Source organism: Primulina eburnea, chromosome 17, assembly GCF_022965805.1.
Source record: "Primulina eburnea isolate SZY01 chromosome 17, ASM2296580v1, whole genome shotgun sequence".
NCBI lineage: Eukaryota > Viridiplantae > Streptophyta > Magnoliopsida > Lamiales > Gesneriaceae > Primulina > Primulina eburnea.
In genome coordinates, this window is record NC_133117.1 from 2160697 (window position 1) to 2185519 (window position 24823).

Sequence of the window (24823 nt, forward strand, 5' to 3'; positions counted from 1 at the left end):
GCTCGAAAAATATATAATTTGTATTCGAGCTTATCGAATTCGAGCCAAACTAGAACGTGTTCGAATTTTTTTCGAGCCGAACTCGAGATCAAATTATGTTGTTAAATAGTTCGCGAATCTTATTATTTTATTAATATAATATAATTATATATTAAATAAATAAATTTCTAACCTTTCGAGTACTTATTGTTTAGCAAAAGTTCGAATAGTTCGCTAACATGTTCGAATTTTCTGAGTCGAATTTGAACTCGAACTTTAATTAGAACCGAATTCGAGCCAAAAGTTTTAAAATTTTCAAACTTCGAATCCAGTTCGACTGGATTCGAAGTTAGTTTACAAGTTCAAATGAAGAACTGACCATCAAGTTGAATGGTTATGAGATCATTTGTTCAATTCTTGTGTGCCCCTCACTGATGAACTTCCTAGTTCCAATGTGATGTTTGATTTGCTGTGATTTACAAAAAGATAGAGCTTTCCAATTCCTAGCTTGTGTGATATTGACCAAATTAATGGAAAAAAATATATTAATGCGAGACCTTTTATGTCTCTTCGTACTCGTTGATGGAAAGAGAACAAGATAGATCGATTAATTCATGACAATTTCAGAAAAAAAAATTAAAAGATTATGTCTGAGTTTGTGGATCAACTTATTTAAGGTCGAGATTTGATTTAACTTGTTCTTTGCTTGGTAAACTTATTTGGATTTGTTGGACAAGTTCGTTTGATTTAATTTTTGATGATTGACAGTATTTTCCTCAATCATATTCTCAATGCATTACAATATGTATTCATCAAATCGTGGGGTCCAAAAAAAATTATAGACCTTACATGTAACAATAAATGTAGATTGTTGGATATATATTTGGATAATGTCCGGAAGATGGATTGAACGCATCGGGATTTGTCATCAACAAGTAAACAATTGAAGGAGATATCTCAATATTCTCATTGTATATCCTCTTATTTTATAAATGGAATGCCATTATGCCAACATGTGATTAGGCACTCAAAAACACACAAAATGTGAACTGGGTAGAGTTCAACAACGTTCATCAGTTCTTTAAGAAATCAAGGGAGGAATGAATGTCCTCAATATACACGATTCAAATATACAATTTTGTTCTTCAAAGAAATTTTCTAGATGGCTCAAGCAAGCCAAGATTTTGAGTCCAACCGATCTTCAGAAACTCCTTCCAATTTCGACAGATCAGTTAAAAGAACACAACCACCTCCGTCTCTCGTTCTGTGAAGTCCAGCGTCTAAAGCTTGATCTTGAACATCTAAGCAACTGTTTCTGCACGATGCAATCCGTTGCTCTTGAAACCGAAGAATGGCTAACATCTGGAGATCCCATGCATAAGCTGGGGTTGAGTTTCAAAGAATGAAACCTCCGGCAGCTCAAGGATCGGAAAGAACCAAAAGGAGAGAGTGGAACACAGGGACTGTCTAGCTTACAAAACAGAGTGTCGTCGGTGGAAGATTCTGGGATTTCTACTGCACAAGCGCAAAAGGGAAGCGATAAACTCGTTCTTGCAATTCCCTTGATGATAGGCTTTGTGCTTTCAAGCTTCGTAAAAGAAACTATACCACGTCGGCATAAGGGACAGGGAATTGAACCAGGTGGCCCGTGAGCAATTGTGGATGTGGTATTGGTGGAGCAAAGATACAAGGCACAATGAGTGCAAAACTCGTGGAAACAATCTGTTCGAAAGTATAAATGAATAATTGAATTAGAGAACAGTAAGGCCACACTAATCCCTTTTTAATGCTCGAGTTTAGCGATGTTATTTATCAAGGGGCACTGAACCATGAAAAAGAGAGAGAATTAGTATTGATATACCTTCAGCAGCAACGGTGCACTTCCTCTCCAAGCAAACAACACATGGGTCTAAGCATGTAGCCGGCGAATCATTGCTTCTCCAACCACATTCTCTGAAATTCAACGAATTAAAGATATTATCTAAAAGTTTCTTTGACAAATATAGTGCAAAGGGCGAAACAAGTTCTACGCAACAAAGAAACGACATCCATTTCCGATATGTACTAACTTAGCCAGTGTATATGGTTCTGTTTGAGAAAACAGATATAACTGGGGGAAACATCAACTAGTTGGGGTCCTAATCGTAAAGTTCGTCCCCTGCTGAGAGAAATTCATTATTTAGAAACTCGACTGGAACATTGCAACTTTCACTCACCTAGCAATCACAACGATACTCATAAGTGGAAGGCAGATGTATGGTGAAGGACTAAATTTTGGTTGGCCTTCTTGCCGTTGGCTAAGAGTGTCCTCTAGCCAATCTTTATGCCAGGAGCGAGCAACCATCAAAGGAGTCCATCTACCGACATGTTTGATCAGTATAATTTGTCAAACTTGAAGATATACTAATTCAAGAATTTATTGATTCTACAGTGCAACAAACTTTGGTAAATACAACATATCAGCAAAAGAATGAGCAAAAAAGAATGTCTCACAATTATTTAAAATGACATATAAATATAAACCATAAAGGCCATACACATACACAGGGAAATTTGGAGATCGACTTTCATACGAAATGTTTTTTTTATAATAACCTTCTCATGTGTATATATTTTACTTGAGGAACGTCATAAATTTAAAAAATTTGTTTGGAGGTTAGATTTCAAACTATTCTGGCATACATACATACCCATTTGCATTTTCTGTTGTCATGCTGGCACACCTGGCTATCAAAAGCTGAAAATGGCGACAAACGATGTCATGGACTAAACCAATTCCTTAGACGGACATCGGAATCTCATCAGTCACCAGATAAACTAACCTGACAACATTGTACATTACCACCACGTGCAGCATAATGAAGTGGCGTGCTTCCAGAACCTGCAGGGTAATCCTTCAGTACTCTAAAAAATAAATAATTTGATATAACAGTAATAGATAAGTCTATTATGAACAGATGCTACCAAGTCACTTGTTGCAAATTGGGACGTGGAATTCCCACTTCAAGATCCTCAACAGATCAAAGGAAAACATACATGCAGGTCACTCGCAATTACTTGATACCCCTTAAAACAGTAAAAAGTTGTCTGAGATGAAAAACGCCATGAACCAAATCAATGGATTCCGCTTCCTTCTTGCCATCAATCTTGAATGAGGAATAAGATTCCAAGAAATAAAGTTTCACTCGTACCTGAGATTACGATAGCCAAGGGGGACTCTAATTTGCATTACAAAAATCCCATTGTTTTGTCCATTAGACACCTCTATTTTGTATTGAAATACTAGTGACGTATGGGTTTTGGAAGGTTCTATCAGCTTTGATACAAAAAGAATAATGAACCTTGAAGAATCAATTGTGCAGGATGACTGCTAATATTATTCAATAATAACAAAGGTTTTTCTCTTTTTGAAATAGATGCTACAATCAACAGATGAATCTGGATTTGGTGAAAGCCCAAGAGCATCAGTTGAATTTAAAGAGTGGTACATAACTGACGAGTGATTTATGATCATCGATACAATATAACGTTTTCCATAAAAGATTAGGAGACATTGTTTGTGCAAATTAGATCTTAAGATTTCATCAAATTTCTGAGAAAGCATCTACTACAGATTTCCAGATAAATGCACAATTGTCCGTAGATGGCTAATGAAGAACGAATGCCTTATCATATGATATCAGGCAATTCAGTCATTTAGCATTAACATAAGACCAAATGCTAACCGCTGTAATTCAATTTATTTTGTAATTTTTTTAAGCAACAAGTTTTAGCGACCATTACATTCATTCTTGAGAAATTGATAGTCCACACTGCCTCGAGAATCTATGAGCAGGATGGTAACTGTGACTTGGGTTTCAGCAACAATTTAGTACAGCAAATATTACTGGAATTCAAAAGCAATTCAAATATGATAAGACTAAAGGATGATAATTCTAGCTTATACCACCAATCATAGATAGAAAGTTTAGGATCCCAAAATGAAAAAATGGAAATAAGAAATCAATCTCACCAATCAAATCAATAGTAGTTCCATCTTCTAACGTGACCACAGTAACTGATGCCCCTAAATCCAAAAGGAGGTGAACCGTTTCGACATGCCCATTCAATGCAGCCATATGAAGGGCTGTGACACCACCATCAGCAGGTCTGTTGATTACTCCATATAGTGCACTAACCAAAACAAGAAAATCAAATATTCAGCTAACTGCATAAAGGGAGATACAGATTTTTTTTAAAAAAGTTCTACTTTACCCTTCATCAAAATCTGAAACAGATTTACGATTCTTCAATCTTTTGCTTGAGATGCTACAGAAATTGGGAATACTAGGAACATGATCAGCAAGGAGAAGCCGAATGCATTGGGAATGACCGTTTAGAGCAGCTAAGTGGAGGGCAGTTGCTCCATTTAGATAATCAGCTCTGTGTATCTAAGAAAGAATCACGACTTTAATTTTTTTCTCCACAAACTGGAACACAACTCGTCGATATGTAAGAAAATATTTACATTAAAAAATAACTACAAAAACTGTCATACGCTGTGTAAAAACTACAAAAACTGTCATACGCTGGCTTTGTAGAGAATCAGAGTCTGAACAACCTCCCAGTGACCATATTGACAAGCTTGCATCAGGGCAGTCTGCCACCAGAAATCAAATAAAACAATTTCATTCACACCAAAAGTATTTATTTACATCACAATGAAGGTCCAATCTTTACGACATTGATGCATGTGCCACCGAGTAATCCGCATTTTTTGTAAGTAGAATTGAGGAACTGAATTCACAATAAGTGAAGAATCTAAAAGTGCCATTCAAGCTAGAACGAGAGAAGGAGGGGATAAGGAACAAGATCATACCTGCCCTCGATAGTTCCTGAGATTAATGTCAACCCCGGACTCAAGCAAGAGCGATACAATCTAAATTTAAGGAACAATGATTATATACCATATCAATCTCTAAAGTTTATTATGCTACTGCTTTATGGTTGAATCTACTTGAAATTTAAGTGTTTGGATGTAAAGCAAAAAACTCACATCAAACTAAATGAACTTGTACCTCATTATGGCCATGGGCGGCAGAATAATGCAATGGAGAATTGCGAACACCGAATGTCGAGTACCTCGCGAGACGAGGATTGAAGTCCAACAATGCCTTAGCTTCTTGGAGATCCCCATCCCTTGCTGCCGAGACAAGACGCTCCCCAGATGCAGAACATCCAAAAGATTTACCCACAAGGCTCAAAAATCTCATCTTGATACACGCGCGAATCCAACAATCGTGAAATAAAGAAATTTAATGAAACCAAGGCTTCTAATTTAACTATAGAAATGATATTTCCGTTCCCCTAAATGGAATGAATGAAAAAGAAACATATATACACCAGTTTCGCTTGTCACTACTCCAAACTGTCATTTCTTGATCTTTGAACCATCCGAGGAATCTCAATATTACAAACTTTCTGAACTCATGTTCCATGTTTTCCACATAAATAAACAAAATCTGAACTAATATTCACCTGGACATACACCTAAAAAGTTTGTTTCAACTGTCAGAATCTCACGTTCTATGGTTGATTATTCAACAACGTTTAAAATCTTGAATCGGAAAGAAAACAAATGTCACCAGCATCAACCTACATGCAACACCAGCTCGATATTCATTCAATGTACGAGGGAGGATAAATAATTTATTTAGGGTAAAAACAGATTTCCCTATCTTGATAAAGACAGAATTCTGTATAACTGAATTTTCCAACCAAATTGTAAAGCTTCCTCTAAGACCTGGAGGCTGGAAGGAATGATGGACATTTCAGACACCCATTTCTCTCTTTCCCCTCAAAATCAAGATTCTGCCAAACTCTTTCCAAAAAATTCCCGGAAAATAGAGAAATCCTTCAAAACCACCTCCAAGTTCAAAACTTGGCCTATAAATCAAGAATACCAAGCAGCTAGGCTCCAATATTTTCCAAACAAGATTCTAAGATTGACATGTTTGGCAATTCCACCATCCCCACAAATCAGCCCAAAAATAGCATTACATTTGTTTTTGTTTCTGCATTTTTTAAATAATAAATAGCTTAAAAAATATTAATGACAGACAATCATCCCAACAAATCTCTGTCTCCCTACTTCCAGCCTAATATTCTGTGTCCACAAGAATTAAAGCAACCCATATTTTGGCTTGTAATTAGGTGTCACCATAAATAATAGGCATAAATTAAATGCACAATAATTCTGTATTTGGTTATTAGTATTCCTTGGTTGTTAATATTAAAATTTATCTTGTTTTATGAGACTATGACAACCTCGTGTCCAATTCTAGCATAAGAGTAGTATCCTGGTACTACATATAATAATCTAATTTTAATTCTCACATATATTTCTATGAACTCCACTTTTCAAATCAATTTTAGACCCTAGAAGATTATGTTAGTACGAACGCAACAGCCAATAAAAACTCACAACTAAAGGGGAACTGCTAAAAAATGATGAATGCATAAATTAGAGTAGATTTTTTTATCATGCTAAATATCATTGAAATTGCATAAACTTAAATCACTCATTTTATCCAAATCAATGAATGTAAGTAAAATTACCTAAATTTAACTATCATATTTTAGCATTTCTTGAATTGAATTATATTATATCTACAACGTACTTCTTGCAAGTCAAAATAAAAACATACTATAAAGTTCCAGAAAACACAAATTCTTGAAACAAATATGCAAAAATATTCATTTCGAAATAATAAACAAGACAAGTTACCAAATCAAATCTAGTTGAAATGAAAGTTATTTTGAAATGTCTCTAAAAGCTTAGCATCTTATTTTTCCAAAGAGTTTAAATTCGAGAGTTAGGATGAGTATTAACTTAAACTTGTATGCATTTGTGTGAAAGACATTGTGAGGTTAAACAAGACAACTTACTAAATCAGATCTGGAGCAACCTACGGCTCATAACTATTAGTAATACATGAGTATGTGTTAAGGTTCATGTTGGTTCAGTCTACAACCTACAATAGTTACAAAAAATAGTAGCTCAATTGGTACATACTCTCATGAATATAAGTACTTATCTTGGAGGTCTTAGTTTGACTGTTGGGGAGGCGAAAAAACCTATTTTGTAATGACGAGGATATTTAATGAGTAATGACGTATGAGAAAGTATGTGAGAGATAAGTCACAGGAGTCCATTTACTGAAAAAGACTCAGATGAGTCCAAGATCGAGATATCTCATTATCGTTACAAATATTATCCCTTGACATTTTAAAGTAAACTAGTTAAGAAAATGCACAAGTCAATTAGAATATAATTACGGAGTTGTACGAAAATATTGTCCTTTTTCCAAAATTGTGTTGGTTCAAAATATTAGCAAGAGTAACTTGAAAAAGTAAAAGGAAAAAAAGAAAAAAATTTGTATTTTTAGTCTTATAATTTTGTACTTTGCGATTTTGGTCTTATATATTGTCAAATTTCGGTTATAATCATCAATTTTATTATTTTTGACAATTTTAGTCATTTTTCATCGAAAATACAGAGTGCTGGTGTAATTCTACACACGTCAACGCTACATCGCTGGCACATTAGTGTGACATAAAAAAAAGATTAAATTGTCAAAAAAAAAAAAAAGATAACATATTAAAACTGAAATAATTTAATAACATAAAACAGCAAATTCGCAAAATGCAAGCGTACCATAAAAAAATCAAAATATTGTGAACACAATACACTAAAGGAGAAAACAATGCTAATATAAAAGTGAAATCAGATTCAACATGTTGGAGTCTTGAACAAACTCATGTTCTTATGTTTTTTCATCAATAAAAGTACATACATACACTGTGCAAATCTTGCAGGACTGGTTTGCTAAATACCTTCGCACGTAGTTCCAATTCACCGCTATCTTTACATATACCCAATCATTCACCTTTATCAATATCTTAAAACATGTAACATGCCAAGAATTATTGAGAATTAAAGTCCCGAAGACCCCCAAAAAAGGCAACAATGAACGTTCCAATTAGCGCCATACAGATGTAAAAACCTGTACTTATGGGCTCCCTGTTGTCCATTCCATTAACATTTTCCGTAGAGATTGGCTTTTTGGCCTTTATTCTTCTAGACAAGGTTTCGAAAGTGGAGGACCGCAAAGTTCAGGATTCCCTCAGTATGAAGAAGAGTTAAGAGTTTGCATGTGAGCGTTCTTTGGAATTTTATCGGACAAGTTGTTGAGGACTACAAGGTGACTCAGTTGTGAAAGGGTATCTGGGATTTCACCTGAAATTTTGTTTTCTGACAGATCAAGAGAGTTTAACATAGATGCAATTCCACGTTATCACAGCGCACGCCAACCTATTTGCAACAATCTCTTTTGTCTTCCTGGTGTCTCCGACCAAGCGGACAGCATTCCATATGCATCTATCAGATCATCTTTGATCTTAAGTAGCACCAATCTGTCCTTCTCTAGGCATCTTATTTCACCGTTTGAGACGGTTCCGACTACGAGCAAGATCAATGAAATGATCAGAAAAAGTAGCAAATGCATGGAAGCAATAAGTTGTGCATTCATTTTTAGACGACTGATACACCAAGGCTGGCTCTTGAGAACTAAGAATTTGTTGGTATATTTTATTCTTAAATACTTTTATCTTTTATATAATATGAAAAATAAGTGTTTTGTATTTTTAGTCTTGCTCGACTTAATCTAATCTTGATATTTTTCCAACATAATGTATATTTGGAATTTATCCCTAGATAAATTATCTAATGTTAGAGTTTTAGTCCTATTAAACTCTTTTTTTTTTTTAATGATAATTCATTAAAATATGGGTAAAAAGTTTTGGTACAAGTACACTGGGCATACCCAGGATAAATCAATCATAATCAACTGTCATAAAACAATACAAGACTACTACGCACTACAAATCTATCGAAGTAGGCATACAACGGTAAATGACAATCTTGATCTTCCTAACCATGTCATGGAGATTTGTTTCTTCGTCTTCAAACATCGCCCTATTTCTTGCATTCCAGATGTGATATACGGTGGCGGCCAGACCCATGATCCTCATCCGTGCTAGCGTTGATTTCCCACGGTATGTACTTCTAAAGCTCCCAAAACAGCTGATGGCGAACCCATGTTCTTAAGCATTCCAAGCCACTGTCGCACCTCTGTCCAAACCGATTTCGAGAATGAGCATTGGAAAAAAAGATGTTCAACCGATTCACTATGGATTTTACAAAGAACGCACGATTTGTCAACCACGTAGACCAACTTGTCACGCGTCCGTAGCTTTGAGTGTGCCAACATCCATAGTGTGAATCGATGCTTAGGTAGGAGACAACTTCTGTCAATAATCGGTTTCCACGGCCAATGGCCGTTATTCCGAGCAAAGAAACCATACGCTTTTGAAAGGCCATCATTGTTATCAAACCACGAGTCTAGAGTGGCAGCAGCAGCAGTGAACGAACCTGAGGACTGTACCAACTCGTCCCGTATAGAGAGAATCTGCTTAATCAGAGGTGATTCATCTTTATGCCAACGTGATTCATCTTTATGCCAACCCCACTTCCAAACATCACCAAAATGACTATAAGCATTGTTAACCCACCTAATCCACAAGCATTCCTTTCTCATATGAATTTTCCACAAAGTATTTGAAATTAAGGCTTTATTCCATGATCTTAGATTTTTAAGCCCCAGCCCCCCATCCGATAGAGGTTTACAAAGTGTGTTCCAGGCAATCGGCGGGTGCTTAGTCGGCCAAACAAATTTGCGACAAAGCGAGTATATGGCATCAATAATACAACTGGGGACTGGCAAAATAGATAGCCAAAAGCATTCAATACCTTGAATAACCGACTTGATAAGCTCAATCTTCCCGGCATATGATATGGAATGTCTCGGCCATGAACTGAATCTCGCAGCAATTCCATCAACAAGCTTCGAATAATCAGAGGATCTCAGTTTTCTAGCAGCTAGTGGAACACCCAAATATCGGAACGGTAACACACCTTGAATAAAACCAGTAGTTTGCAATATATCACTTTGCAATCTATCATCAAGACCAGCCATGTAAATATTAGATTTCATCAGATTGACATGTAGTCCCGCCATATTGCCAAAGGTATTCAAGCAATGCATAACCATCGAGACACTACCGATGTCACCACGAGAGAGGAGCAACAGATCATCCGCATATGCCAAATGGGTAATACGAAGATTACGGCATTTGGGATGGAACCCAAAGTTCACTGATCTTGACATTCTTTTAAGAGATCGAGATAGCGCTTCCATACACAAGGTAAAAAGAAAAGGTGATAGAGGGTCACCTTGCCTCAGTCCCCTCTTTCCCTTGAAATGACCATGAAACTGACCATTTAGCGCAATAGAGTATGACGTGGTTGAGACACATTCCATTATCCAATTAATAAACATAGTTGGAAACCGAAGAATGGAAAGTACCTCTTTCAAGAATCCCCAATCAACCGTGTCGTACGCTTTTTGGATGTCCACCTTGAGAATGCATCTAGGAGCACCACGTTTGCGCGCATATTTCCTCAACAATTCTTGAGCGAGGTGGATATTATCAACAATAGATCTGCCCCTGATAAAGGCTGTCTGCGCATTATCTATCAAGTACCCCACAACAACTGCCAATCGATTAGAAAGGATCTTGGAGATAATTTTGTATATCACATTGCAACAAGAGATCGGCCGGTAATCAGATACCGAAGAAGAGTCCGCAGACTTGGGAATAAGAGCAATCACAGCGTGATTCCATTGCTTGAGCAACCTACCACTCGAGAAAAATTCAGAAACAGCATCAATAACATCTTTCTCGACCACTTCCCACGATTTTTTAAAGAAGAAAGAACCATAACCATCCGGCCCCGGGGCCTTCTCATTATCAATATCAAATAACGCAGATTTGATCTCCTCACCCGTCACTTTCGCTAGTAGAGTTTCCCAATTGTCAACAGAAACACATGGTCCGTCAAGCATTATTTCCCGATCAACACAAATCCGGGCCACACTAGTACCCAACAGTTGTTTGTAGTAATCAACAAACATATCGGCAATTTTGTTTTGATCCGTGATGTTATTTCCTGCACAATTCTTAATCGCAACAATAGCATTTTTTTTGTTATTCCTTTTAATCAAGTCATGAAAGAATTTTGTGCACCTGTCACCTTGTTGCAAGTAACTGAGTTTCGCCTTCTGGGCAATAAACGATCTCTCTGCTTCTAGAACCATCTCGGTATGTCTTTTAACATCTTTATAATCCGTAGGTGTAACACCCGAGTTTAACATTATAATCTGTAGGTCATCGAGCTTCTTTTTTGCAGCCGTAGCTCTCGAAGAAATATGACTGAAATGCTTCTTATTGAGGAGATTAAGAGGATGCTTCAGTTTATTAAGCATGTGCTTGAGCTTGTACTGTGCTGTGCCATGCCCATAAAACTTCCAATGCCTGGATACTACGTCCAGAAAGCTATCACATAATGGCCACATGTTAAAGAATTCAAACGGCCTCGGTTGCTTCACTGCCGGTGCAAGGAAGGAGACAATACTAATAGTGTGATCAGATACACATCCCGGTGTCACGAACTCGGCATAACCATCAATATGCGAGGCCATCCAACTACTGTTCACAAGAACTCGATCAAGTTTACTACACACCGTTGGGTTGCTCCACGTAAATTGACACCAACTTGTCTAAGATCCATCAAATCAAGTGACTGCACACAGTCAACGAAATCTTTAATGTCATAATTTCTAACGGGTAGACCACCAATTTTTTCATCCGGAGAGAGAACCGTATTAAAATCACCTAAAACCATCCACGGACTTTGGCATGTTGCCCCAAACATCCCTAAATCCTCCCACAATAGTCTTCTTTGTACAATCGTATTCAACCCATAAACAAATGAGGCCGTGAAATTGGTTTTAGATGCTTACCGTGTTGCTGGTATTGACGACACTCAAGAACAACACTGTGTGAAGTGTTGGATGGTTTCGTTTGATTTTTAGCAGTACGCTTTTTGTTTTATACATCTAGTATTTAATTTGAGTTTTTCGATGCATTTTAATTCCTTGGAGTGTCAAAGAATTTAGTTTTGTTAATTTCACTAGTATTGTTTTGTAAACGATTCACATATTTTTATACTGAATTTTTGTCCTGAGATGTGGCTCAAGCATTCATACTTGAGCATATTTACATATGTGCCAACTTACTTAGTTGTATATTTTTGTGTTCATAACTAATTTCCATTGCATGTTGTGTGCTGGTGTTCGTCGTAGTTTATTTTCCGTTCGTTTGTGATCAACATCCTTTCACTTTTTTGTTAAACGCTCCAAGTCATATTGCCCATAAAGAGAGAAGTTTTTTTCTCAAATAGTAAATGAATCCGAGACATTAACATTCTTTGATCTTTGGATTAAGTGTCAAATCACTTAAAGAATACGATCATAAATTCTCACGTCATAAAAAAATTATCAAACATGTTACGATCGTAACGTCATTAAAAAATTATCAAACACATGACTTTAGAATCATATGGAAATAGAAACAGAAATATCGATTTTTTTGTACTATTTTGGTAAACTAATTAAAATTTCTAAATTCTCCATGTTTTTTTTTTTATCAAATTGAATAATAATAAAAAAAAAATTTCAGTGTCAGATCAAAATAGCTATAGAGATGAGTGTAGAAACTGCATAATATAAGTGATCTATATCTTTGCCACTTTGTTGAACATTGCTTTCTAATTAACTTATTATTTATTTTAGTTTGATTGAAAATCAAAACTTTATTACGTAAATCAATCTTCGAAGACAAGACTTCGACTCTGTCGCAGGATGTTCAAAACTACAAAAAACTAAGTTGATCCATATCTCTTCCTCTACGTGCTGGTGCTACACTCGCGAGGAAACCCCTGTGGGAATCGCTTTGCATCAGCACAGTAATCATATACCATATAATTGTTCTGCACCCATTTGAGCCTCTCTTGGCCATTGGGATCCAGTTTCTGGGACAGCCAAGGCCTGTTGTTTTCCTCGGACGAAGCACCGCAAGCGCTGGACTTGGCGGAGGAGACAACACAAGCATCTGCATGAAAGTTTCTGTATGAAGCAGTGAAGGGAGCTAGAGTCCAATCGGTCTTGATGAGGCCACCTCTTGTTGCCCACTCATCCGCATTCCAGATGCTGCAGTAGAGCTTCATCGGCTGGGTTTTGGGGAATGGGACTCCATTGTTTTTGTTGGGATGCAACCAAAGTCCCACATTGGAAGATCTAGGGAAAGATCATGTGTTTATAAGATGGAATGATATCTCCATTGGTATGAGGCCTTTTGGGTGGTTCCAAAAGCAAAACCATGAGGGTTAAAACCCAAAGTGGACAATATCATACCTGTGCGGAGATATCTGGATTCCATTGGTCCTAACAGTGGTATCAGAGCCATGGTCTAGATCGAGCCATGTGGGTGGAATCCTTGATACCTAAACGAAGGAGGTGAGAGCTCCCGGTAAAAATCCTTGATTAAAACTCTCGAGGTGGTTGATGCTCCCGGTATTCATGTAAGGCGTGCGCTCCAACGCAATGAAGTGGAGTAACCTCGATTGGAGGCGAATAAGGCTTGAGGGGAGGCTCGGACCATAAGAATAATGGTGGAACTTCGTTTGAGGGGAGGATTGTTGGGATGCAACCAAATTCCCACATTGGAAGATCTAGGGAAAGATCATGTGTTTATAAGATGGAATGATATCTCCATTGGTATGAGGCCTTTTGGGTGGTTCCAAAAGCAAAACCATGAGGGTTAAAACCCAAAGTGGACAATATCATACCTGTGTGGAGATATCTGGATTCCATTGGTCCTAACAGTTTTCCATGTTCTTGAATTCTCGCAATGGTGTTTTGTCTACTGAGAAACTGGCATTGACAAAGTTGTGATCACCTGAAGATGGTGACTCTTCAATTTCCTATCCTACTTATATCAGTATAGAAAGTCTATAGTTTCAAAAGTTAAATATTTATCCTATGGTTGTTATATAATTATCTTAAGAAAATACCAAGTCATCACACTTGCTAAATAAAAGATTAAGAGAGATCTCTTGGTGGGTCACTTCTAATTTTGTTTTTTTTTTTTCAGAAAAAAATATTATTTTATCAGTTCACTCTAATATATAGTTGCAGTAGAAGTAACAAGAATCGAAGTCCTCCGGGTACATCCGATAAAATTGGACGAGACGAAGGAATAACAAGATTCTTGATCGAAAGATCAGTGGAATGAAGTGTACTTACACAATAGTTTGAGGGTTCCAGAGAATGGAGTACGTGTGAAAATCGGTGGTAGGATCAAACCATAGACGAAACTGCTGCTCTCTTTCCCCTTTTCCTTCCGTATACACATTCGTATGAACAGTGTACGGCTCCCCGCTCGTGTTCCCAAGAAACTCGAAGTCTATCTCGTCATGATCCCACCCTCCCGAGGATAACTACATATTCATCCAACAAAAAACCAATCAATTTCAGGTCAAAATATTTCACATCTTTCGGTTAGATTTTCCATACATAATAAGCAGCGACTGTTCCGGCAGAGTTCCCGGGAACAAGCTTGAGTTGCATGTCGATCATCCCAAACATGTACTGATTCTTTGATTGGAAACCGGACCCACCCTGAATAGTTGTCGAGTGACACAGTCAAAAGCTCGCCGTTGTTGAGGATTTTGGCCCTCCCTTCGCCCCAAGTGATGTCGAAATCTTGGTAATAGTTGCTGCAGATAGCCACCGTTGAAAAGCTCAGAAATGAGTAGAAAAGTAAAACTAAGACAGCCATTTTCGCTTCTATATCTGCTTCCTCTTCGGTGTTTAAAAAAATACGGGAAATTTGGGTCAGTGCCCAAATTAAATAAAAAATTTTTCTCACTCTCTGGTGAGAGAATGTTATTTCACAAGTGATGTGATGGGTTTTTGGGTGATGGGGAGTGACAGGTAAATTTGAATAGTAATAGGGACTGAACCCAAAGTCTCCCATGCATACGAAGATGACATGTGGAAGGTGGCTGGGTGTATGTGTTATGTATATATATACACATATAAATCAATATAATAAAATGTTATAACACATGCTCGACAATAATCCTTGTCTAAGTCTAAACATGTCAGCGAACTTAAATTTTCCATCGGTGAACCACACAGGGGTGGACTTGCGGACAGCTAGCTAGCACTAGATAAGCACAAAGTAATGTGTATAAACATGTGTCAATTGAACTGAAATGGGATTCTTGATAATCTTTTGTTTAATGCTCTGAATGAAATGTGAGCACCGATGAGATGTGATGAATATAGAAAAATTGTGCATCCAATGGGTGAGTGATATCTCATCGGTACTCACAAAGGTGTGCACAGTAGGTGTGCAGGATATCAACTATATATATATATATATATATATATATATATATATATATATATATATATATATATATATATATATATATATATGATATTCATGTGCGTTGTATGTGTGGAAAACAATTCTCAAATAACACATATATTATATATATAATAAATTTAAGAGTAATACACAAATTCTCAAAATTTTAAAAACACGAAAATCTCAAAATTGAAGGGAAGGGTTTTGATGGGAAGATGATGGCCCGTGAATTTTTGTATTGAATATAAGGTCTAGAGTTTTTAATTGATGGAAAATGAAAGGGTTTTAATTTTAATTAAGTTAATTTAAAATTTGAAAAAAATGGCGTTTAATCGCGATTAAGCATGTTCAATGACGTTTAATGCACCAAATGTCGACTCTCATTTAATCTCCTTTATCAGAACATTGATTCTCACATTTTAAAATCTTAAACGAAAATAGAAACTTCTTATGCGTGAAAGGTTTAATAAAAAATTGGAAGTATCAGAGATATTTGGTATTTTAAGTCATCTTGATTGCGATGGAAATATAGAATTTAATTTTTTTTTGTATTAAAACACAACAAAATGATAGAATGATTTTTCAGAGAGAGAGAGAAGAAGAAGAATACTGAGTATTAAAATAATTAATCAACTGGAAATCAATATTTGAGAAAAATAATGAAGAAATGTAATGTTAGTTGTGTGTCCGGAGATGAAAAATACACTAAAATATAGAGTATTGGATAACTCAAGGGATATACCGATCACCAAGTGTACGGCATGGGTTTCATTCATAAAATGTTGCACTATACAGCAAGCACAACACAAGAGCAAGTTTTCATGGCGTTGGTTTCCTCCCGCAGAATGAACAGGTAGGAAAATAACTAATTCGAAAATTTTGAAGGAAAAAAACATTAAAACAGAACATCTAGTTCTGATTATCAAGTAGATTGTACAACACCGTTCAGAAGGAAATTTTGCTTAGGACTCGAAAGAAAAGCAAGCCACACGTCGATGATACGAATTCAGAATACAAATAAGGAGCCACTGCAAACCAAGTCAATGAGTTTTTAGTAAATAACTTACTGTACAGGTGACTGACTGTACATGAAATCTCGAGTGTCAGATGAAACAATGCCTGAGCGATTGCGATTTCCATTTTCGGAATAAAAATTTATTCATCTTCTAACTCTACAATCTGTGCCCTCCTTTCAGCTGCTTTCTTCCTGATAAAGATGCCCCACCTCATTGCGGCCTTAATCTTCAGCCAACCCACAAATGCCTTACCAGAACCAGAACGGGTTCGATCCTCGCTATAACTGAAGCTAGTAGATGGTGATGGGGGGGGCATAAGGAGGGAAACTGTATCCATCTTCATTCACATTTATAGAGGCATTGCCTCCCATGTTGAAAAGGCGAATCAAGTCCTGCATTTCTTCGTTTTCTAGCAGTTCATGGCTCTTTAAACGAATTTCATCTTCTGACAAGAAGTCATCGACGCCTTTTTCTCGGTTACTGGACCAGTCTTCGAAAGGATTTATATTAGCTTGGAAGGATGACTGAGGAGGGCCAAGGGCAAGCCCAGCCCGAATATCATATGTGGCGCTTTGGATTTGGTTTGAAAGATTGAGTGACGGGTTGTGCTCAGTGAAGGAGCCTGAAACAAAATTGGAGCGGGAACTGGGAGGATATTTGGTGGTCATGTTGTCATTGTAACCGGAACCTGTATAGATTTCCATTAAATCGAACAAGGTGAATAACAGAACAATACGATCTTGCAAATCTTACCTACTCTAGGCACATAATGCATGTGTCAACAAAGCAGACTATTTTTGGCAATAAAATAGTAAATGTATTTGAGAAAAAGAGGAAACGAACATGCAAGTGAGATGCAAGCCTCGGGATTGTAATCAAAGTAACATAAAAAGGGATAAATAATGAAAATTCAAATTCAGTTGTCCACAAGCATATTATTCGAATCATGGTGCGATTGTTAATTATCCACTGCAAATAAGACATACGGGTTTCTGTATGATGCTAACCTCCAACCAGCATGCTTGGATCCACAAATGAAGGCTCGGAAAGAACTGATACTGGCATTCTTTGTAGTGGAAGCTGACTATTTAAAGAATTTGGGTAATTGACTGGGCCCAAAGGAACATCGTTACGGGACGTGCTTGACTGCTTGATTTGCTTGAAGTTAAGCATGGATTTTCCATCATACTCAACCACTTGATTCCAATTATCATATGCTTTCTTAACCCAGCTGTCCACGTGTACCTACAGGTATGATAATATTAAAAAATTGCATAAATAAAATCACCAATTAATGGGACGACGAGGGGTCCATTTTACAAATATACTAATCCGCCATCTTTCTCTTGAAATCCAAAGTGGATAAGGTATTGGACAAAAGCAAAAACACTTTTCAAATCAAACATACAAAACTTGGAGAGTGCACCAACAAGATAATATCCTGAGAAACTATCAAATGCACATAGAAAGAGTATGTACCATGAATACCAGAAAAAGACTGTATATCCCAAGATTTTAAAACTACTCGTACACTTCAAGGAGGCAAACTACAATTTGTAGTTTGGATACCAGCAAAACTGTATTCAAATCAATTTACCACATGAAAAACTTAATGGAAGTAAAAATGACAAAATAGTACAATCATAACCCTAAACGAATCATCATTATGCAGCATGAAGAATTTCAAACACCAATGAACAAAATAGAAGTGAGAAATGTATTGCTAAGGACATTTTAAAGGTTGATGGACAGTAAAAAACAAGAAACACTTATAAACCATGCAACCTCAACTCATTGAAAATTTGCAAACCTTCTGGCTGTCAGAAAGTGAATCTGCTGGATAATATAGATCATCTGTTATGAGGCCGCTCAGCTCGAAGATATTGTTAAAAACAACACCTATACTTCTTCCATCATCGGGATAGTATACATAAAGCTTTCCACTCAAGACACAAGTCTTTGCATGCTCTTGAAGGGCATCCCACATCTTATTTGACATACCACTGCCAAGTATCTGCCAACACCAGATTTTCAATCCAGCTTACAGAAAATCAATTTCTTATAAAGCAACTAACTGCAAACACTTACATTTCTCAACTTTTGGGAGTCCCTCACCATAAGCCGAAGGAAGTCCTCCACAGTAAATATCCCCTCCTTTCTAAGCCTCTTGTGAAATGACCCGTCCTTCCCAATCTTCTCCAATCTCCATACCTCATCGTTCAAAGCAGGTGGGTAATGTTTCTTGTACACTATCAAGAGAAGAGGACACTTCCATAAATATTCAAATACAGCGAGCACACATGGCGTAGTCAAGCCAACTGTGGCCTCAAAACATGAAAACATGGTTCAATGAGTGTTTGTAAAGTATAAAACGGAAAACACAAAATGGTTATAGCGATTTAGTTATTAACACTGACTTATAATACAGACCGATATATGATTCCATATAACATGTTTACGCTCGTTCACCTTCTCTTTCGCTGTGTGTTAATCATTACGAAATTTACCTTTTCCTAACATGAAACGAAATTTACCTTTTTCTAACATGACATATCATATTTCTTACTAATTATTTTTCCCACATCTGTGTTTTACCATAGGTCCATATCAATGTCAACATTCAACGATATTATTAGCTGAAAATGAAATTTAAATTTCCATACATTCTCCTCGGTGATCTTTAACAGTAAAAGCTTCCGTCTTTGCCTCCCGTATGCGAACGGCCTCGCAATATCCTGATGCAACCTTCAAGCCAAGTCTAAACTTCCTGCTTCTTATCCAACTCGAATTATCAGTAAATGTGAGATCTCCAAGAGTTCCGACACCTTCCTTGAGTGTGACCTGCAAATCCCCAGTCAACAGAGGTCTCTTTCCCTCACGCTCTTTCACAACATGACTTTCAAACTCTTCCTCGTTCCAATCCTCATTATCTTCATTATTGAAGTCACCTTCCAGAGTAACTATGTCCAGCTTCACAGAAGATTCAGGTCCAGATGTCACAACATGGCCAGTGTTATGATCGAGTAGTACAACATGGATGGTAGCACCCTGCTCGCCTTCTACTTTACCCCCTGTGAACAGCGGGAGAGAAAGCCTGGACTTAAAGTGAAGCTGCAAGTTTCTACCATCTGGCCCTTCAATTCGTTTCGGTGATGACCTGAACTTTCAATTTCTTAGGACAACTTCTAGAATAAATGAAGCTAGTGTACCGTATCAAGAAAACTATCAGCCGAACGCAAACTAGATGAAAAAATTACGACATGTTCTATGTACACTTTTTATTTATTTTGATCAATAAAATGATCACCATCTTTTGCTACAATGCACGTAATAAAAAAGAGTAAATGAATTTTTCTAAGACGGAGAGTTAACTACATGAATAATTTCCCAATGCATATAGAGGAGGAAACTAGCAAAAGTTTGTAAAATTCCTTAATATATCCAACTTTAAAAGTCTCTTTGCTAAGATGAAAAAAGGAAGGAAAAAAACTAATAATAAGAAAAGCCAAAATAGTCCACTAATTTCACTCAGAACTTTCCTTATAAGAAGTAAAATTTGTTCATAAAGTTACATTAGTAACTAATACCACCACTTGATCTCCTATGCATGACACCAATGTTAGCTCCTATAAGTGGCATAGACAACTAATTTGCGGAAAGGGGTTAAAGACGAGTCGCTCAACTGAATGAGTTTTAAAAACAGCAGCACTCATAGATAACAAATAATAAATAATTTTCAAAAAGGTTCTTTGCATGCTTGGTTTATGATTATTCTTGCAAAATTTCATAGTAATGCAAAAAATCAAAGCATGATTAAAACATAGTTCATAGAGCAGAACTTAAATGGACTATAGATAACCAAAAAAGTGAACACTACCAAGCCATTGCAATTTCATTCGTGAGTTGTGAAACAAAATAACTAACCTTCCTTCAATTCTGGCAGGGCCCATCTTGGCCAATGCTCGTTCAATTTCTTCACTAACCTGTCCATGACAAACGTGTGAACAAAGCAAAGTTTTCTCATTAACTCATCAATACTGATATTACGTCAATAAGAAGCAGGTGTCCAACAAAGATTAGTTTCAATGAAGATTCTCTTCACGAACATGCATACTAGGGGGCCCAGATATTTGACTAAAGAAAGTGCAACAATCATTTGCACGACACCTCAATCACAAGTTCATGAAAGTATTGAACATGAGATCTTGCTTCGCTTCATGATTCTAGAAAGAAAAGGAGACGAAGTGAAGCTCATATGGTGGTCCCAAATAAACATCCCCGAGGACCGTGAATCCTTTTATATATATATATATATAGGAAACTATACTATATTCAATAATTGGAAGCAACAATTACATATAGCGTACAAGTGATCTACATAGAAAGAAAATAAAAAAATAAAAAATAAAAAGCCCTGCTCAAATCAACAACATATATAAATCCAATTTCTAACTACGTCTGAAACCAAAAAGTTATTAAACTCTACATGTTTCTCAATCCAGCTAGATTTTTGAATCTTAATCTTTTCCGGACATTCTTTAATCAACTCTTCTAACTGTCAAAAATCCGAGGACAGTTAATTCTCATTACCCACATCAGCACTCCACAGAGAAACAAAAGGTCATCTAATCGAACGAAATCAAAGGAAAAAGGCAAAATCTTCCATTTAGTATAATTAGTCAGGTTTAAATAAACTTCAGTCTAAAAAAGGAAACAAAAACACGCAAATGCCAGAGCGAGGCTTCCATTTTACCACTCTCCGGAGAATGGGTTCCAAGGATGAGCAAAGCTTCTGGAGACTATCCACCTTAAGAGCTTCCACAATAACACTGTATAGCAAACAATAGTCTATTAAATAGCCATTCCTTACCAGCTCAAGCAAATAAAATTAATAAAATATGCAAAGAAATGAAAAATAAATTTACATTAATAATGAAATAAAAAGATAGAGGACCGAGATCAAAAGAAGCACATAAAAATAGCAAGAAATAAAATAACACATCAAAAGCCACACAAAACAGGAGAGGAAACAAGATTCAAGAAACTGATAGTAATATATAAATAGACAACTCTCCATTCTTGGAATTCCAGTTTACAACCCCTATACGTTGCACTAAGCTACAAATACTCTCGTTCATGTCACAGTTTATAAATTTGTCAAGTTGACAACAAACATCTCTATCTTCAATTGCCTAAGATGAACACTAGATTTCGAAAACAAATCCCAGGACAAATGATCCAAGAAAACATAACAATTAAAAAAACCTAAAGATGTAAATTTATATCCATTAAGCTCTGAAGAATAACATCATGTCAGAAAATAACCAATAAATCCACTAGGAGGCCAATCCTATAATATATTTAAAGTTTGAATTAAAACTCACCTATATGCACTCGTTTCAATCACAAATAATTGAATCTGTGGCCAAAGAAAACTTTACAGCAACTGCTAATCAATTGGTTCATATTGTACTGCGTACTGACACCTAAACGCACGCTAAGGCGGAACCATAAATCATGTGCCTTGCTAGTGAAGCATATGCGAGAGCTTAAAAAGTTAATGCATCATTGCGAAATGCAATGTAACGAACATTTATTTTAGGTACAAATAAATGAGAACTTTTGTATATATCATTTCTTAGTTATTTAAGTAACACATTTAATGACATGTGATCAAATTATTATCAAACATGTATATTCTAGTATATTATTCTTTAAGAAATTTCACTTTGATGAGGCACGTGCCTTGCCAAAAGCCTTGCGCCTAGACTATATGACAGACAACTGCCTTACTGCTCCATATGCTTCTATTATATATGGTCCAAACATAGTTAATAGTCTCCAGGGGTAAAACAAAATAGAAGAAAAGACAATTAAGGAAAATTAGCAACAGGTGAGCTAATAACTTATAGTTATCATTTCTAAATTGTCATTTCTAAATCGCCCTACACAGGTGGCTCGTATTGAACCATTAATCTCCAGTTAAGATGAAAATTCATTTGGAATATAATGAACTCAATAAGTTTTCTTTACAAACAATGATATCATGGTCGAACCAACGAAGTAACAAGGACAGATATACACATAAAATTAACATACCAGAAGAAATCCATACAAATCAAGATCTTGTCTTTGTTCCAGTTTTATATAAAAAAAAACTTAGTCACTAATTATTCTAATACATTTGGAAACATTAAATGCTGTCAGGCCTTGTCAAGTTTTAAAAGAACCAATTTCCTCTCTTTTCCTCGGGAATCTGTGTCATGGATTCATGGTTATTGTCTAGATAATACAAAAGCAGTTCCGCTCAAAACCACAAATTTCACCAAAAACCATTAAATTTTATCTCCCTTGTCTTTGTTCTCATATGCAAGGAACCAGGTTTCTCAAACTTTTCATCCAATCCATGTATATATCAAGAATCGAAGAACTCCCTTGCAATAACACAACCACAGTCAAGAACAAAATCAACAGTCCCGTTACCTAGCTAAAGCGGGTCTTTTCCTGTTAGGCTCCGGCTCTTCATCGTCACCACCGCCTTCCAAACTCCTTTTTCCTCTCGCTTTCATCGAACTAGTTCTCTCCATATACCTCGTCTGCATTTTCACTTCAAAACGCCCCAAAGAACAGAACAAAAATAAATCAACCCAAAGCCCGCAAAACAAAATCAATTCAACAACAGTTCAAACCAAGTCAAACAGATCTTAGTTTGCCCAAGAATCACAAACCCACCTTGATTTTCGCTATAAAAATCAAGATCCTTAAGCGCAAAATCGTCCGACGACGCAACTACTGATGCGATTGATTGCCTGATGGGGAGAAGAGCTTCCAAGGTAAAACAGAAAGTGAGCAGAGTTTATTTGTACCTTTATCAATAGGGATAGGTATTTGTTCAGTATGGGATTGTGTTGAGAGATGCACAGAGCGCAAAGAAGAAGGAAATCGAATTCAATACAAAGGAAGAATTTGAGATCTTCTTGAGCTCCCTTTTCGCTTTTGGCCTAACTGCGGCTAAGTACTCGACTGCAGTGATTGGTTTTGATACGGATTTTATTTATTTTCTGCAGAGCTTATTTTATATAGATATATATATATATATATATATTTATTTATTTATTATGGGCTTGGGTCTATTTTATTTCTACATTTGTATTTCATGTTAGCTTGATAGCTTCAAATATAGAGTGAGTTTCATGTGAGACCGTTTCACGGGTCAGAATCCGTGAGACGGGTCAACCTTACTCATATTCACAATAAAAAGTAATACTCTTAACATAAAAAATAATATTTTTTCATGGATGACCCAAATAAGAGATTCGTCTCACAAATATGACCCGTGAGACTGTCTCACACAAGTTTTTGCCTCAAATATATACTTTTTTCAAATATATACTTTTTTCATTTGACTATTTCACATTACAATAAATAAAATATCAATTTTCCGTAATTGATATTTTTATTTTATATTAATCAAGGAGTCGGTTTTTTGTGAGACGATGTTACGGTTCTATATCTATGAGAACGGTCGACTCGATCCACAATTTTCATAAAATTGTAGCACTTTTGAAATAAAAAATAATATTTTTTCTTAATTTAAGTTGGGTAGGAGATACTTCTTATAAAATCGATCTCACAAAAATTTCGATGTCAATGAATAAAAACTTATTATCTTAAGTTGTTCAAAACCCAGAATGATCATTCAAAAACCCGTGTTAAATTTGATTTACGACTATTATACAATCTTTATATCAACTTTCCAAATCAAATCAGTATCTCTTTTTTATTACTGTACTTGGTATGATTTGTTGAAAAATCCAGATAAAAATTGTAATGAAATAACTTATTAATATTATAATGATTATGATAAATAGAATAAAAAAAAATTAGTGGAGATCAAGCGTTGAGCCACATGAAGAGAACTGATTACACCAATGAAGCCAGAACTGGCGAACTTGATCGTAGTTGTGATCACAGTTATTAGTATTTTACTGGTAAACAACATGAGTGTCAATCGGGTAGGTTGGGTCGGGTTTTGGGTCAACCCGCGAAATTTTTTTTATTTTTTTTCAACTCGAACCCAACCCGAATCCGAAGCAACCCGAAAACCCCCAACCCGAACACGAACCCGTATAACCCGACTCAACCCGTCTAACCCATCTAACCCGAATTTTATTATTTTTCAATTTTTTAAATAAAATTAATGAAAAAAATTCAAAAAAATAAAAAATAATAATATTTTAATTTGAACACATAATAACAAAATTTTCGATTTAAATTTGAAAGTTTAATCGTAGAAAATTAAAAATATATTTACTAAATCAAATAAAAAATTATTAAAAAATAAAAATATGCAAAATAAATATTAAATGATGAAAATTTATCATATAAAT

General features: G+C 36.0%; 2 protein-coding genes and 1 pseudogene across 2 annotated transcripts; all 3 read right to left on the minus strand.

Annotated features, from left to right (window-relative positions):
• Nucleotides 1-919: 919 nt before the first annotated feature.
• Nucleotides 920-6170, minus strand: LOC140818343 (probable E3 ubiquitin-protein ligase XBOS32). The gene is made up of 10 exons (XM_073178278.1): nucleotides 5037-6170; nucleotides 4838-4897; nucleotides 4547-4618; nucleotides 4234-4409; nucleotides 3992-4152; nucleotides 2802-2860; nucleotides 2670-2716; nucleotides 2196-2336; nucleotides 1841-1932; nucleotides 920-1701 (listed from the first exon to the last, which is right to left on the minus strand). Exons 1-10 carry the CDS (start codon nucleotides 5229-5231, stop codon nucleotides 1208-1210), a joined length of 1497 nt encoding a protein of 498 aa, XP_073034379.1. The 5' UTR covers nucleotides 5232-6170; the 3' UTR covers nucleotides 920-1207.
• A 6474-nt stretch (nucleotides 6171-12644) lies between these two features.
• LOC140818344 (probable xyloglucan endotransglucosylase/hydrolase protein 23) lies at nucleotides 12645-14856 on the minus strand (annotated as a pseudogene).
• Nucleotides 14857-16156: 1300 nt separating this feature from the next.
• LOC140818342 (calmodulin-binding protein 60 D-like) lies at nucleotides 16157-23482 on the minus strand. Its single transcript, XM_073178277.1, is given in 10 exon segments — nucleotides 16157-16737; nucleotides 16739-17121; nucleotides 17441-17678; nucleotides 18244-18447; nucleotides 18522-18682; nucleotides 19097-19590; nucleotides 20358-20416; nucleotides 21187-21262; nucleotides 22917-23040; nucleotides 23166-23482. Coding segments are annotated over 9 exon segments (1899 nt in total). The 5' UTR covers nucleotides 23036-23040; nucleotides 23166-23482; the 3' UTR covers nucleotides 16157-16572.
• Between the last annotated feature and the right edge of the window lie 1341 nt (nucleotides 23483-24823).